The sequence below is a fragment of the Copadichromis virginalis genome, linkage group LG15, assembly GCF_057382275.1.
Source record: "Copadichromis virginalis isolate Kocher_CV1m ecotype Utaka linkage group LG15, C_Virginalis_male_GT1.1, whole genome shotgun sequence".
In the NCBI taxonomy this organism is placed as follows: Eukaryota; Metazoa; Chordata; class Actinopteri; order Cichliformes; family Cichlidae; genus Copadichromis; species Copadichromis virginalis.
The window spans coordinates 12,078,025-12,092,687 of record NC_140632.1 but is presented as its reverse complement, the minus strand read 5'-3'; the positions used below and the strand labels follow the sequence as shown (position 1 = coordinate 12,092,687).

The 14,663-nt window shown below is 42.4% G+C and overlaps 1 protein-coding gene and 1 non-coding gene across 2 annotated transcripts; one reads left to right on the top strand and one right to left on the bottom strand.

The window, feature by feature from the left end:
- Positions 1-3,235: 3,235 nt before the first annotated feature.
- Positions 3,236-3,307, bottom strand: trnaq-uug (transfer RNA glutamine (anticodon UUG)). Its single transcript has one exon. It is a non-coding gene; the product is annotated as a tRNA-Gln (tRNA).
- Positions 3,308-5,190: 1,883 nt separating this feature from the next.
- LOC146691901 (uncharacterized) lies at positions 5,191-12,466 on the top strand. Its single transcript, XM_085431929.1, has 2 exons — positions 5,191-7,078; positions 10,395-12,466. The coding sequence occupies exons 1-2, from the start codon at positions 5,474-5,476 to the stop codon at positions 12,159-12,161; spliced, it is 3,372 nt and encodes a 1,123-aa protein (XP_085288055.1). The 5' UTR covers positions 5,191-5,473; the 3' UTR covers positions 12,162-12,466.
- Positions 12,467-14,663: the final 2,197 nt, after the last annotated feature.

Genomic DNA, 14,663 nt, shown 5'->3' with positions numbered 1-14,663 from the left:
TATAATATTTATGTCTTCCAAAGTAAAGTTTTAAGCCCCACTTGTTTTAAATCTGTAACATGTGTAACAGCAGCATGCCATGAAAATTTGATGATAACACGTGCATGTTTATGGTCGCCAAACAATTATGTATGTAAACAACACTTATCTGACTAAACTACGTTGAGCTAATGCAGATTTTATTCTTATTTTATTGGTGAGGAGAGAGGATGGAACCAAAAATGCATTTATCCCCGTGTTCTGTGTTGATGAAAATCACCCAACAGGAAAGCAGCTGGGCATTCATTTGAAACCAGTTCACAGGTTGGGCTGTGGTTCCCCCTCTAGCGTCTCTGCTTGAACTTTCAACTGTGAACCTCTTAGATCCAACCTTCCCAACTGCTCATCTCGCAAAAGACAAAATGGAAGAACCCAGAATGTCTTTTTATACCTGATCACGCTTTTTCACGCTTCCCTCACAGGACGTCACATTTCACACTTTGGCCATCCAATCAAGTTGTTGACATCTAATCATTCCTGTCCACCCACACCTGATCTTTCTATTTCGATCTGACTTACAACATTTAACACAAACTTTTAAATCAATATATTTTCTTTGTAATTAGTTTTTATTTGATTTTGTTTATTACATGCACTTAACATACAAGTATATCGAATGGAAATCAGCAACTGCACGGGATTATTCAACTAGTGGGCTGTCACAATGTGTTAGGATGGCCGAGCGGTCTAAGGCGCTGCGTTCAGGTTGCAGTCTCACCTGGAGGCCTGGGTTTGAATCCCACTTCTGACAATTGTTTCTTTGCACTTCTTTCTTACTGATACTCATGGGTCTTTGATCAGTGGTTGTTGATCAATGGTCATGAGAATTTGCATAATCATGATGAAGGAACTGACCTCCAAGCCCACTGTTCCTTCAGGGGACTGGTTTCAGTCATTATGCAAATATACAAGTTAATATATAAGTTTATAAGATTGGGGAAACCTGCAGTCAGCAGAGACTGAAGAAGTCACTTGGATGAGTGACGAGACGTTTCTCCCACTGAAAACGCTACATCCAGATGAACAGAATCAACCTTTGGAGACTTCTTACTGTTGTGACAAAATACACTTGAAACTGGCAACTATGAGAGTTGTGCACTGTTCATCCCTGACAGCAGTGGATTTTGTAATCATGCAGAATGTAACAACATTCTAGATAATTGTAATAAAATTCACTAGAGGGTGGATTTGTTCACACTGACACTGATGTGCTAAAAACCAGATTTTGTGAAGTCATAACTTTCAGCAAGTTGAAACAATCTTTATCTTTTACTCCAACTATCCCAAAATAAGGACTGGTCCTTCCCATGTGATGGTATGAAAATATGAAAGGCTGTCATCATTTCAGATGTTTACTGTGTAAATGTTTGTTTGTTTGAATGTTTTTTTGTCTCTCTTTTTTTTTGTTTTTTTACCTTGCCTTGCTTGGTATCATTCTTTTCAGCACAACCTCACGTGTCTGAATTTACAGTTATTTTTTCATTGACATACTGTATTAACACAACTGATCTGAAATCACACAAAAACATAAAATCCTAGTAGTAGTTATATTTTCTTCTTACTGTAAAAACCACAGACATGTGACATTAAAAATTCCAAACAGCACCTGATATCATCTTATACATTCAATTCATGTTGTTGTCACAGAATTGATATGTCAGGTATACCTGACTCTACATCCCACAGAAGCCTCATCAGCCCTTCTTTGTCTTTTTCATTCACTTCAAATATTACATTTCTGCCATAACCTCGATAACAGCAGCTGTCTGGAATTTTTACCGTCACCACAATGCAACTTGGCAAGAGTTAGGATGGCTGAGCGGACTAAGGTGCTATGATTAGGACACAGTTTCTCCTGGAGGCGTGTTTTCGAGTCCCACTTCTGTTCCGTTTCACAAGTAGGCAGTATTCACTTCTGAGGTTGCACCTTATGTGAGACACCCTTATTAGTGTATCCACAGACGTGCTTGTAGCACACTCCTTATCCGTGCACTCTGCCGGCTTCTGTAATGATGGAAAGAATTGGTCTAGCCCCTCTCTTGTATTAGAGCCTACAGGGATGACATGACGATCATTACAACAACAAAACCATGTACTAGGCCATTGCTACAGAAGCTCCAGGAAAACATCGAATAGGCAAGAATGGAGTTTAAGCGAAGTAAATCTCGCAGCATCTCCATCCTAAAAGGAAAACTGACAGCCAAGCAATTCTATATCAGTGGAGAACCAATTCCAACAGTCTAAGAGACGTCCAACAAGAGCCTGGGACGGTGGTATAATGTAGACCTCAATGATACCTGGCAACTGGGCTAATGACCTCAAGCGGATTAACAACACTGCACTCCTTGAGTGAGGCTTGAGATGTCACTCAAGGACTCCCGGGACCCCATAGTGAGGGTCGCTGCTCCCACCCTAGCAACAGGGAGGAAGTGGACCCCAGCCACGTCTGTGCTACAGGCCAAATCGGCTCTGAGCCATAATGACGTGGTGGATCGCGTCCAACAGGGCAGAGAAGGATTTGGTCTTGGCAACAGGCATCTGTAACTGAACGTCAAAAATTGGTGGTGGAGGAGGTGTGTCGAAAGGAGGAAACAGTAAGACATGCCAGAGCCATAGCGCTGGCCAAGCAGGGTCACTGGATGAATTGGGAGAGTGTTGAAAAGAGGAAACTCTTATGGAGTGAAATCGGTGGGACCTGATTTTTGGGGGGTGAAACCATACTGCATGTCTTCTCTGGCACATTGAATTTCTGTATGACTTGTGTTTTCTGTGAGAGCTTTATAAAATAAAGCAGCTAACCATGACGTCTGCCTTTACAAAACACTTGTCAATCACTAAAGAGTTCCTTCACTTGTCAGTCACTATGTGGTACTAAAGAGCTGTTTGAAATTCAGTTACAACCCACACAAAGTTACAGATTGGAGTATCTGAGTGCTGAGGTGCGCTTGTGTGCAAAAGTCACAAACACTCTGCTGACTCACAGCTCCAAACCTCTTCCGACCTCAAAGTCAGCACAGAAAGTGGGCGCCACGAGCTTCGGAGTATGTATTTACATGGCTGAAGAGCTGCTATATTCGAACAAACGCCTCCAGAGGAGACTGCGACCTGAACGCAGTGCCTTAGACCGCTTGGTGACCAAAAACATGAACAAGTTATCATTATGTGACATGCAGTATGGCTTCACCTCCCAAAAAGCAGGTCCCACCGAGACTTGAACTCAGATCGCTGCATTCAAAGTCCAGAGTGCTAACCACTACACCATGGAACCAATGTGAAAACGTGAGAACTGTCAGGTCATGGCAACCTGCCAAAAAGTATTCAGCCAAATGATCAGTATGGATGACATTGTAGATTATTCGCACTACGTTTCCATGGCTGAACAGCTGCTATATGTGTTATGAGAAGGATAATGTTTGTTTCTTCCAAAGTATCTAACAGTGGTAACCTCCACCAAACTGACACTGCAATGTCAGAATGGCTGAGTGGTCTAAGGTGCTGCGTTTAGGTTGCACTCTCCCGTGGAGGCGTGGGCTTGAATCCCACTTCTCACAGTGAAGCTTTACTCTTCTTGATATTGTGACAAAATACTCTTGGGTTAACCACGAGCTTTCTAAAAACTTGCATATAACAATTGTGCACCATTCATTCCTCATCTTTGCTGCCCATCATTACAACTTTGCTAATGATGGGCAGCAGGTTAGTGTCATGATGTCACCTCAGACATAGTTAAAAGCCCTGTTAAGAGCCCTGATGCCGTCATTCACCTCCTACATCGTTCCCTCGCTCACCTGGAGACCGCTGGAAGCACTGTGAGAATCATGTTCTTTGATTTCTCCAGTGCCTTCAACACCATTCTTCCCTCGGTTCTAAAGGACAAGCTGGTGAACTCTGGAGTGGACCATCACCTCACTACCTGGATCCTGGACTACCTCACCGACCAACCACAGTATGTGAGGACTCAGGGCTGTGTGTCGGACAGGGTCGTCTGCAGTACGGGGGCCCCACAGGGAACGGTTCTGGCTCCGTTCCTCTTCACCATCTACACTGCAGACTTCTCCCACAATTCCACCCAGTGCTTCCTGCAGAAGTTCTCTGATGACTCTGCAATAGTCGGCCTCATCACTGATGGGGACGACAAGGAGTACAGAGGTCTGACCCAAGACTTTGTGGACTGGTGCCAGCTGAACTACCTCCAGATCAACGCCAGTAAAACCAAGGAACTGGTGGTAGACTTCCGCAGGCACAAGCATTCTCCACTGCAACCACTGAACATCCAAGGTATGGACATTGAGGCTGTGGACAGCTACAGGTACCTTGGTGTTCATCTGAACAATAGACTGGACTGGACTCATAACTCAGACGCCCTCTACAGGAAAGGGCAGAGCAGGCTGTACCTGCTGCGGAGACGCAGGTCGTTTGGAGTGGAGGGCCCACTCCTGAAGAAATTCTATGACTCTGTTGTGGCTTCTGCTATCTTTTATGGCGTGGTCTGCTGGGGCGGCAGCATCTCTGCTGGGGACAGGAAGAGACTGAACAGGGTGATCCGAAGGGCCAGCTCTGTTCTAGGATGCCCTCTGGACCCAGTGGAGGTGGTGAGTGACATGCAGGAGAACGGCGGCTAAGCTGTCATCCCTGATGGACAACATCTCCCACCCCATGCAGCAGACTGTGACAGCACTGAGCAGCTCCTTCAGTGGGAGACTGCGGCACCCACGGTGTGGGACGGAGAGATTTCGCAGGTCTTTCCTCCCCACTGCTGTCAGACTCCATAATAAAGACTTTAACTGATCAAGCACACACATCCATACATATGCAATAATACTAAGTGCAATAATCCTTTCTGTCATCGTTGTATTTTTACTCAGTTGTATATAGTATTTGTATTTGTATTCTATTTTTATCTTATTGTATATTTATTTTATTTTATTCTACTGTATATAGTATTTTATTTTATTCTATTCTGTACAGTTGTGTACTGTATTTATTCTTATTGTATTCTAATTTTTGCCTCATAACTTTTGCACTGTCCACTTCCTGCTGTGACAAAACAAATTTCCCACGTGTGGGACTAATAAAGGTTATCTTATCTTATCTTATCTTAACGTAGCTGCTTCTCGCCAGGTGCGGTGGCGCGTGCCTGTAATCCAAGCTACCGGGAGGCTGAGGTTGGAGGATCGTTTGAGCTCACGAGCTCTGAGCTGCAGCAGGCTATGTCGATTAACACAAAATAATTATCCTCATTCAAAAGTCATGTAAGAACCTCATTGGCTTACGGAATGTTGATGTTATTTAAAAAATTCATACAAAAACATGACCTCATTCTAGAATGTCATGTGACAACCTCATTGGCTTATGGAATTGTGATGTCACAGGCTTCTGAATCCATAAATAGGGGTGAGGAGGTACAACTTTCAGTCCGTTATTTGCAGCACTTATGTTAGCAGCATTCAAACGTTCACCAGTAAAGCATTTTCAAACATCTGGATACTTTTCGTACTCACGGTATACAGACTCCAACATGTCTCAGAAAGAGCAAGAAAGACAAGAAGCTGACCCCAGCTCTATTCCATGGTATGAGTCCCTAGACCCTTACATCAGCTCTCTTCCTTGGGATGAACAGGTGGAATTAGAGGAAAAGCGATTGGAAGAAATGGAGAAGGAAAATCTCATGAACAGAGAAAAGATTAAGATCCTGACAGAAGAAAATGAGAGAAAGAGCGCTGAATTAGAAAAATTATCCTACCAGCTTCAGGAAAGGGAAGGTATTATTGAGGAGAAACAATGGGCTCTCCAAGATAAGAAGAATCACGAGCTCCAAGAAAAGCTTGATGAAGCTCTAGAAAAAATTCAAGATCTGCTCCAAAATGAGAAAAAAGAGAGCATAAAACAGGAAAACATGGTCAAGAAGAATCAGGAGCTCCAAGAGAAGCTTGACGAAGCTCTGGAAAAACTGAAGGAAATCCACCAAGAAGAGAAGCAACAGTCCACACAGCAGAGAGACATGCAGAGCAAACTCCAAGCCATGGAGGAAAAATACAAAGCGCTGCAGGTGAAACATGACAAAACTCTGCACAAAAGTCAACAGTTGCTTCAAGACAAGAAGCAAATGGAAATGAAACAGAAGGAAATGGACTCCAAGCTTGACGAGATGGAGGAAAAACACAGATCGCTCCAAATCAAGCTTGAGAAAACAGTGCACAGAAATAAAGAGTTCATTCAAGAGAGAGAGCAACAAGAAATGCTGGAGAAAGAAACAGACTCCCAGCTTGAAGTCTTGGAGGAAAAACTGAAAATGCTGCAACTAACTCTTGAGGAAACACTGCTCAAAAATAAAGAGCTGCTTCAAGAAAAAGACCAACAGAAAATACATCAGGAAGAAATGGATTGCAAGCTGAGGAACATCGAGAAACAAAATGAAGGCTTGCGAGTGATGCTTGATGAAGCTCTGGAGAGAAATAAAGAGTTTCTGCACGAGAAAGACCAACAGAAAATAAAAAAGGAAGAAATGGATTGCAAGCTGAGGCACATCAAGAAACAGAATGAAGGCTTGCAAGTGATGCTTGATGAAGCTCTGGAGAGAAATAAAGAGTTTCTTCACAAGATAGACCAACAGAAAATAAAAAAGGAAGAAATGGATTGCAAGCTGAGGAACATTGAGAAACAAAATGAAGGCTTGCGAGTAATGCTTGATGAAGCTCTGGAGAGAAATAAGGAGATCCTCCAAGAAAAGAAACAAGAGCCCGTAGAGCAGAGAGACCTGCAGAGCAAACTCCAAGCCATGGAGGAAAAATACAAAGCGCTGCAGGTGAAACATGACAAAACTCTGCACAAAAGTCAACAGTTGCTTCAAGAGAAGAAGAAACTGGAAATAAAACAGAAGGAAATGGACTCCAAGCTTGACGAGATGGAGGAAAAACACCGATCGCTCCAAATCAGGCTTGATAAAAAAGTGCACGGAAATAAAGAGCTTCTTCAAGAAAAAGACCAACAGAAAATACAACAGGAAGAAGAAAAACTTCATCTCCAGAGGAAAAATCAAGCACTCCAAGAATTGTATAACGAAACAAAGTACAAATCAACTGTACTGGAAGAAGAAAAGAAAAAGCTGGAAAAACAATGCTCAGCGATGCAGAGTAGCATCAATGAGATGCTGAGAAAAAATACCGAACTTGAGGAACTTTCTAAGACCTTGAAGTACAAAAACACTGAAATCCAGGCGCAAAAGCAAGAACAACAGAAAACACATAAAGACCTGCAGTGTAGACTTCAAGAAATCCAGAAGAGAAACCAGCAGCTGGAAGACATGCACACAGATGTGCACAAGGCAAAGCGAATAGAGGAGGCAATAGTTAAAGAACTGAAAGACAAGCTTAAAGAAAAACAAGAACAATTAGAAGACATGGTGAAAAGATGCAACAAACTTGAGAAAGAAAACGCAGAAACAATCGATGAGCTGAAAACCCTCATCATTGAGAAAAAAGTGCTGGTGGAAGAGTATCTGAAAAAGAAGAAAAAACGCTTCCACTGGTTCTGGAGGAGGGGCACTGCTGCTTCTCACCTGATGTAACCTCGTCTTCCTCCACCTCTATTCCATCTTCATTTCCCCCCTTCCCCTCCCTCCTTTTTCTTTTTTCACCCTCACCCCCCGACCAGTCCCGGCAGTTGACTGCCCCCTCCTGAGCCTGGTTCTGCCATAGGTTTCTCCTTTAGGTGTCTTTCACTTTAAAAGGAGTTTTTCCTATCCACTGTCGCCTGCTGCTTGCTCAGAGGGGATTGTTGGGGTTTTCTCTCATCTCTCTCTTTCATTCTTTCTATCCTTTCCCCCCCTTCTGCCTTTTCCTTTACCCAATAAACACAATTGCCCACATTTTACATTTGTTTGAAAAATGTCTTCATTCAACAATAATTCATCTTAGGTATAAAAACAAGAAATAGGTAATAGCTGCATGTGTGTTTGTGTGTGTGCATAATATACATACTTGTTTCCCAGAAAGATTTAATACTAGATGGATAGAGACAGGTTTTAAAGACTAGAAATGAAAACATGTGAGTCCTGTCTTTAAATAAAAATATATAATTCCCTATATTCCTATCTATTCTTGACATTGAAGCTTTACTCTTCTTGATATTGTGACAAAATACTCTTGGGTTAACCACGAGCTTTCTAAAAACTTGCATATAACAATTGTGCACCATTCATTCCTCATCTTTGCTGCCCATCATTACAACTTTGCTAATGATGGGCAGCAGGTTAGTGTCATGATGTCACCTCAGACATAGTTAAAAGCCCTGTTAAAAGCCCTGATGCCGTCATTCACCTCCTACATCGTTCCCTCGCTCACCTGGAGACCGCTGGAAGCACTGTGAGAATCATGTTCTTTGATTTCTCCAGTGCCTTCAACACCATTCTTCCCTCGGTTCTAAAGGACAAGCTGGTGAACTCTGGAGTGGACCATCACCTCACTACCTGGATCCTGGACTACCTCACCGACCAACCACAGTATGTGAGGACTCAGGGCTGTGTGTCGGACAGGGTCGTCTGCAGTACGGGGGCCCCACAGGGAACGGTTCTGGCTCCGTTCCTCTTCACCATCTACACTGCAGACTTCTCCCACAATTCCACCCAGTGCTTCCTGCAGAAGTTCTCTGATGACTCTGCAATAGTCGGCCTCATCACTGATGGGGACGACAAGGAGTACAGAGGTCTGACCCAAGACTTTGTGGACTGGTGCCAGCTGAACTACCTCCAGATCAACGCCAGTAAAACCAAGGAGCTGGTGGTAGACTTCCGCAGGCACAAGCATTCTCCACTGCAACCACTGAACATCCAAGGTATGGACATTGAGGCTGTGGACAGCTACAGGTACCTTGGTGTTCATTTGAACAATAGACTGGACTGGACTCATAACTCAGACGCCCTCTACAGGAAAGGGCAGAGCAGGCTGTACCTGCTGCGGAGACGCAGGTCGTTTGGAGTGGAGGGCCCACTCCTGAAGAAATTCTATGACTCTGTTGTGGCTTCTGCTATCTTTTATGGCGTGGTCTGCTGGGGCGGCAGCATCTCTGCTGGGGACAGGAAGAGACTGAACAGGGTGATCCGAAGGGCCAGCTCTGTTCTAGGATGCCCTCTGGACCCAGTGGAGGTGGTGAGTGACATGCAGGAGAACGGCGGCTAAGCTGTCATCCCTGATGGACAACATCTCCCACCCCATGCAGCAGACTGTGACAGCACTGAGCAGCTCCTTCAGTGGGAGACTGCGGCACCCACGGTGTGGGACGGAGAGATTTCGCAGGTCTTTCCTCCCCACTGCTGTCAGACTCCATAATAAAGACTTTAACTGATCAAGCACACACATCCATACATATGCAATAATACTAAGTGCAATAATCCTTTCTGTCATCGTTGTATTTTTACTCAGTTGTATATAGTATTTGTATTTGTATTCTATTTTTATCTTATTGTATATTTATTTTATTTTATTCTACTGTATATAGTATTTTATTTTATTCTATTCTGTACAGTTGTGTACTGTATTTATTCTTATTGTATTCTAATTTTTGCCTCATAACTTTTGCACTGTCCACTTCCTGCTGTGACAAAACAAATTTCCCACGTGTGGGACTAATAAAGGTTATCTTATCTTATCTTATCTTAACGTAGCTGCTTCTCGCCGGGTGCGGTGGCGCGTGCCTGTAATCCAAGCTACCGGGAGGCTGAGGTTGGAGGATCGTTTGAGCTCACGAGCTCTGAGCTGCAGCAGGCTATGTCGATTAACACAAAATAATTATCCTCATTCAAAAGTCATGTAAGAACCTCATTGGCTTACGGAATGTTGATGTTATTTTAAAAAATTCATACAAAAACATGACCTCATTCTAGAATGTCATGTGACAACCTCATTGGCTTATGGAATTGTGATGTCACAGGCTTCTGAATCCATAAATAGGGGTGAGGAGGTACAACTTTCAGTCCGTTATTTGCAGCACTTATGTTAGCAGCATTCAAACGTTCACCAGTAAAGCATTTTCAAACATCTGGATACTTTTCGTACTCACGGTATACAGACTCCAACATGTCTCAGAAAGAGCAAGAAAGACAAGAAGCTGACCCCAGCTCTATTCCATGGTATGAGTCCCTAGACCCTTACATCAGCTCTCTTCCTTGGGATGAACAGGTGGAATTAGAGGAAAAGCGATTGGAAGAAATGGAGAAGGAAAATCTCATGAACAGAGAAAAGATTAAGATCCTGACAGAAGAAAATGAGAGAAAGAGCGCTGAATTAGAAAAATTATCCTACCAGCTTCAGGAAAGGGAAGGTATTATTGAGGAGAAACAATGGGCTCTCCAAGATAAGAAGAATCACGAGCTCCAAGAAAAGCTTGATGAAGCTCTAGAAAAAATTCAAGATCTGCTCCAAAAGGAGAAGAAAGAGAGCATAAAACAGGAAAACATGGTCAAGAAGAACCAGGAGCTCCAAGAGAAGCTTGACGAAGCTCTGGAAAAACTGAAGGAAATCCACCAAGAAGAGAAGCAACAGTCCACACAGCAGAGAGACATGCAGAGCAAACTCCAAGCCATGGAGGAAAAATACAAAGCGCTGCAGGTGAAACATGACAAAACTCTGCACAAAAGTCAACAGTTGCTTCAAGACAAGAAGCAAATGGAAATGAAACAGAAGGAAATGGACTCCAAGCTTGACGAGATGGAGGAAAAACACAGATCGCTCCAAATCAAGCTTGAGAAAACAGTGCACAGAAATAAAGAGTTCATTCAAGAGAGAGAGCAACAAGAAATGCTGGAGAAAGAAACAGACTCCCAGCTTGAAGTCTTGGAGGAAAAACTGAAAATGCTGCAACTAACTCTTGAGGAAACACTGCTCAAAAATAAAGAGCTGCTTCAAGAAAAAGACCAACAGAAAATACATCAGGAAGAAATGGATTGCAAGCTGAGGAACATCGAGAAACAAAATGAAGGCTTGCAAGTGATGCTTGATGAAGCTCTGGAGAGAAATAAAGAGTTTCTGCACGAGAAAGACCAACAGAAAATAAAAAAGGAAGAAATGGATTGCAAGCTGAGGCACATCAAGAAACAGAATGAAGGCTTGCAAGTGATGCTTGATGAAGCTCTGGAGAGAAATAAAGAGTTTCTTCACAAGATAGACCAACAGAAAATAAAAAAGGAAGAAATGGATTGCAAGCTGAGGAACATTGAGAAACAAAATGAAGGCTTGCGAGTAATGCTTGATGAAGCTCTGGAGAGAAATAAGGAGATCCTCCAAGAAAAGAAACAAGAGCCCGTAGAGCAGAGAGACCTGCAGAGCAAACTCCAAGCCATGGAGGAAAAATACAAAGCGCTGCAGGTGAAACATGACAAAACTCTGCACAAAAGTCAACAGTTGCTTCAAGACAAGAAGAAACTGGAAATGAAACAGAAAGAAATGGACTCCAAGCTTGACGAGATGGAGGAAAAACACAGATCGCTCCAAATCAGGCTTGATAAAAAAGTGCACGGAAATAAAGAGCTTCTTCAAGAAAAAGACCAACAGAAAATACAACAGGAAGAAGAAAAACTTCATCTCCAGAGGAAAAATCAAGCACTCCAAGAATTGTATAACGAAACAAAGTACAAATCAACTGTACTGGAAGAAGAAAAGAAAAAGCTGGAAAAACAATGCTCAGCGATGCAGAGTAGCATCAATGAGATGCTGAGAAAAAATACCGAACTTGAGGAACTTTCTAAGACCTTGAAGTACAAAAACACTGAAATCCAGGCGCAAAAGCAAGAACAACAGAAAACACATAAAGACCTGCAGTGTAGACTTCAAGAAATCCAGAAGAGAAACCAGCAGCTGGAAGACATGCACACAGATGTGCACAAGGCAAAGCGAATAGAGGAGGCAACAGTTAAAGAACTGAAAGACAAGCTTAAAGAAAAACAAGAACAATTAGAAGACATGGTGAAAAGATGCAACAAACTTGAGAAAGAAAACGCAGAAACAATCGATGAGCTGAAAACCCTCATCATTGAGAAAAAAGTGCTGGTGGAAGAGTATCTGAAAAAGAAGAAAAAACGCTTCCACTGGTTCTGGAGGAGGGGCACTGCTGCTTCTCACCTGATGTAACCTCGTCTTCCTCCACCTCTATTCCATCTTCATTTCCCCCCTTCCCCTCCCTCCTTTTTCTTTTTTCACCCTCACCCCCCGACCAGTCCCGGCAGTTGACTGCCCCCTCCTGAGCCTGGTTCTGCCATAGGTTTCTCCTTTAGGTGTCTTTCACTTTAAAAGGAGTTTTTCCTATCCACTGTCGCCTGCTGCTTGCTCAGAGGGGATTGTTGGGGTTTTCTCTCATCTCTCTCTTTCATTCTTTCTATCCTTTCCCCCCCTTCTGCCTTTTCCTTTACCCAATAAACACAATTGCCCACATTTTACATTTGTTTGAAAAATGTCTTCATTCAACAATAATTCATCTTAGGTATAAAAACAAGAAATAGGTAATAGCTGCATGTGTGTTTGTGTGTGTGCATAATATACATACTTGTTTCCCAGAAAGATTTAATACTAGATGGATAGAGACCAGGGACGTGCAGAGGGGGGGGCTAGAGGGGCTTGAGCACCCGCCCCTTTCCTGATGAGTGCCCAAAGTGCCCTTTTGTTGAGGCAACTTTTAAATTTTTTTTATTTATTTATTTATTTATTTTATGTGTGTGTGCGTGCGGAGTCCTGTCTGTGCCCCTCAACAATAATATTTAACTATTAATCATAGTTTTGCTAAATAAAAGGATCTGGCTTGCATCAGTCACATGATCACATTTAACCAATGATCGCCCTCGACGGCAGAACGCGCTGGTTACGAGCCGGGAACGAGCTCACAAAGAGCACGCGCATTTGTTGCGGTCCGGAGCTGTAGGAGAAACACAAGTTAACTCAGAGACACAGACTGATGCGACAAACCCAGTAAGTAGGTGTACAGCGCACACTGTAGTGTGTAGCACACAGGAGTATTAGCTTATTACATACACGTTGGTAAGCTGTCTTGTTGCAACTGACGAACTGAAACAAACGAGCGTGCTGTGTGTGCAACAGCGTGACAAACATTACCTGTCCTTTTATTAACTGCACAAGTAGTGCTGGTCATAGCTGCTGGCTACCTGTGTAAGGCTGTCATGGGTCTGTAGCTCTGTCACCGTTTTAGGGAACATATTTAGTTTTAAAGTAAGTTTCTGGGCATTTCCTGCCTTTCTGGAGGGATTATATTTCACTAAAAAACGATCTAATATGCATGTCCACATAATAATTATTATAATTATAATATATTAAAAAACACACGCTGTATTTTAAAGAACATACATTAAGAAGCAGATTATATTAGATTTATATTTTAAATAAGACAAAAGTTGGATTTTACAGCAGTAAAATGATTGTATCTCTACAGTTTAAAAATGTAATAAGCTTTGCCCTGCACAGAGTGGATAGTGAAACAAATGGAATCATCATAAATACATTATTTCATATTTATTACTTCCCCCTCCTCATTGCTTTATTATTGTAGCTCTAGTAATAAATAATAATGTAAGGATGCCCATAGTATATACAGTATTCTGAAGAAGGTCTAAAATGTCACTGTGTGTGCATGTGTGTGTTTTATTTAGCTGGATTTAAAAAAAATATTACTCATGATATAACATTGTGCAGACATGGCTGGTAAGGACATGAGGAGGAAACAGTAGGAGCTGTATGAGGCTACTAAAGGCAGGGCTATAACATTTTGCTGTCATCATTTTATTATAGATTAAGTGCAAGAGTTGTTAGGTGTGGATAATTAGATTATAGTTTATTGCAATAGCAAGTTGTGCCTTGTTCTCAGATAGACAGCAAGTGGAGAGTGATATATGAAATGATGGGAAGGAAGGAAGAAGAGAAGCAAAGAGTGATTCACAGGCAGAGCCGAGTTTATGTCACAGTTTTTCGTTGCCTTATGGTTCCAAGCGCTGTCACCAATCTTTGCATTTTGTTATTATCTCATGAAACTTGTTTAATCAGCTACCATCTCTCCTGTGGACTTTTTAATGTCTACAGTCTCAGATCAACACAGCCCTGCCCTTCCCATATTAGATTCTTGATGAATGTGTGTTGTTGTTATTCAGCATGGTTCAATGTACCCCTTTTTAACTTTGACCACCCGCCCCTTTAAACCTCTCTGCACGTCCCTGATAGAGACAGGTTTTAAAGACTAGAAATGAAAACATGTGAGTCCTGTCTTTAAATAAAAATATATAATTCCCTATATTCCTATCTATTCTTGACATTGAAGCTTTACTCTTCTTGATATTGTGACAAAATACTCTTGGGTTAACCACGAGCTTTCTAAAAACTTGCATATAACAATTGTGCACCATTCATTCCTCATCTTTGCTGCCCATCATTACAACTTTGCTAATGATGGGCAGCAGGTTAGTGTCATGATGTCACCTCAGACATAGTTAAAAGCCCTGTTAACGTAGCTGCTTCTCGCCGGGTGCGGTGGCGCGTGCCTGTAATCCAAGCTACTGGGAAGCTGAGGTTGGAGGATCGTTTGAGCTCACGAGCTCTGAGCTGCAGCAGGCTATGTCGATTAACACAAAATAA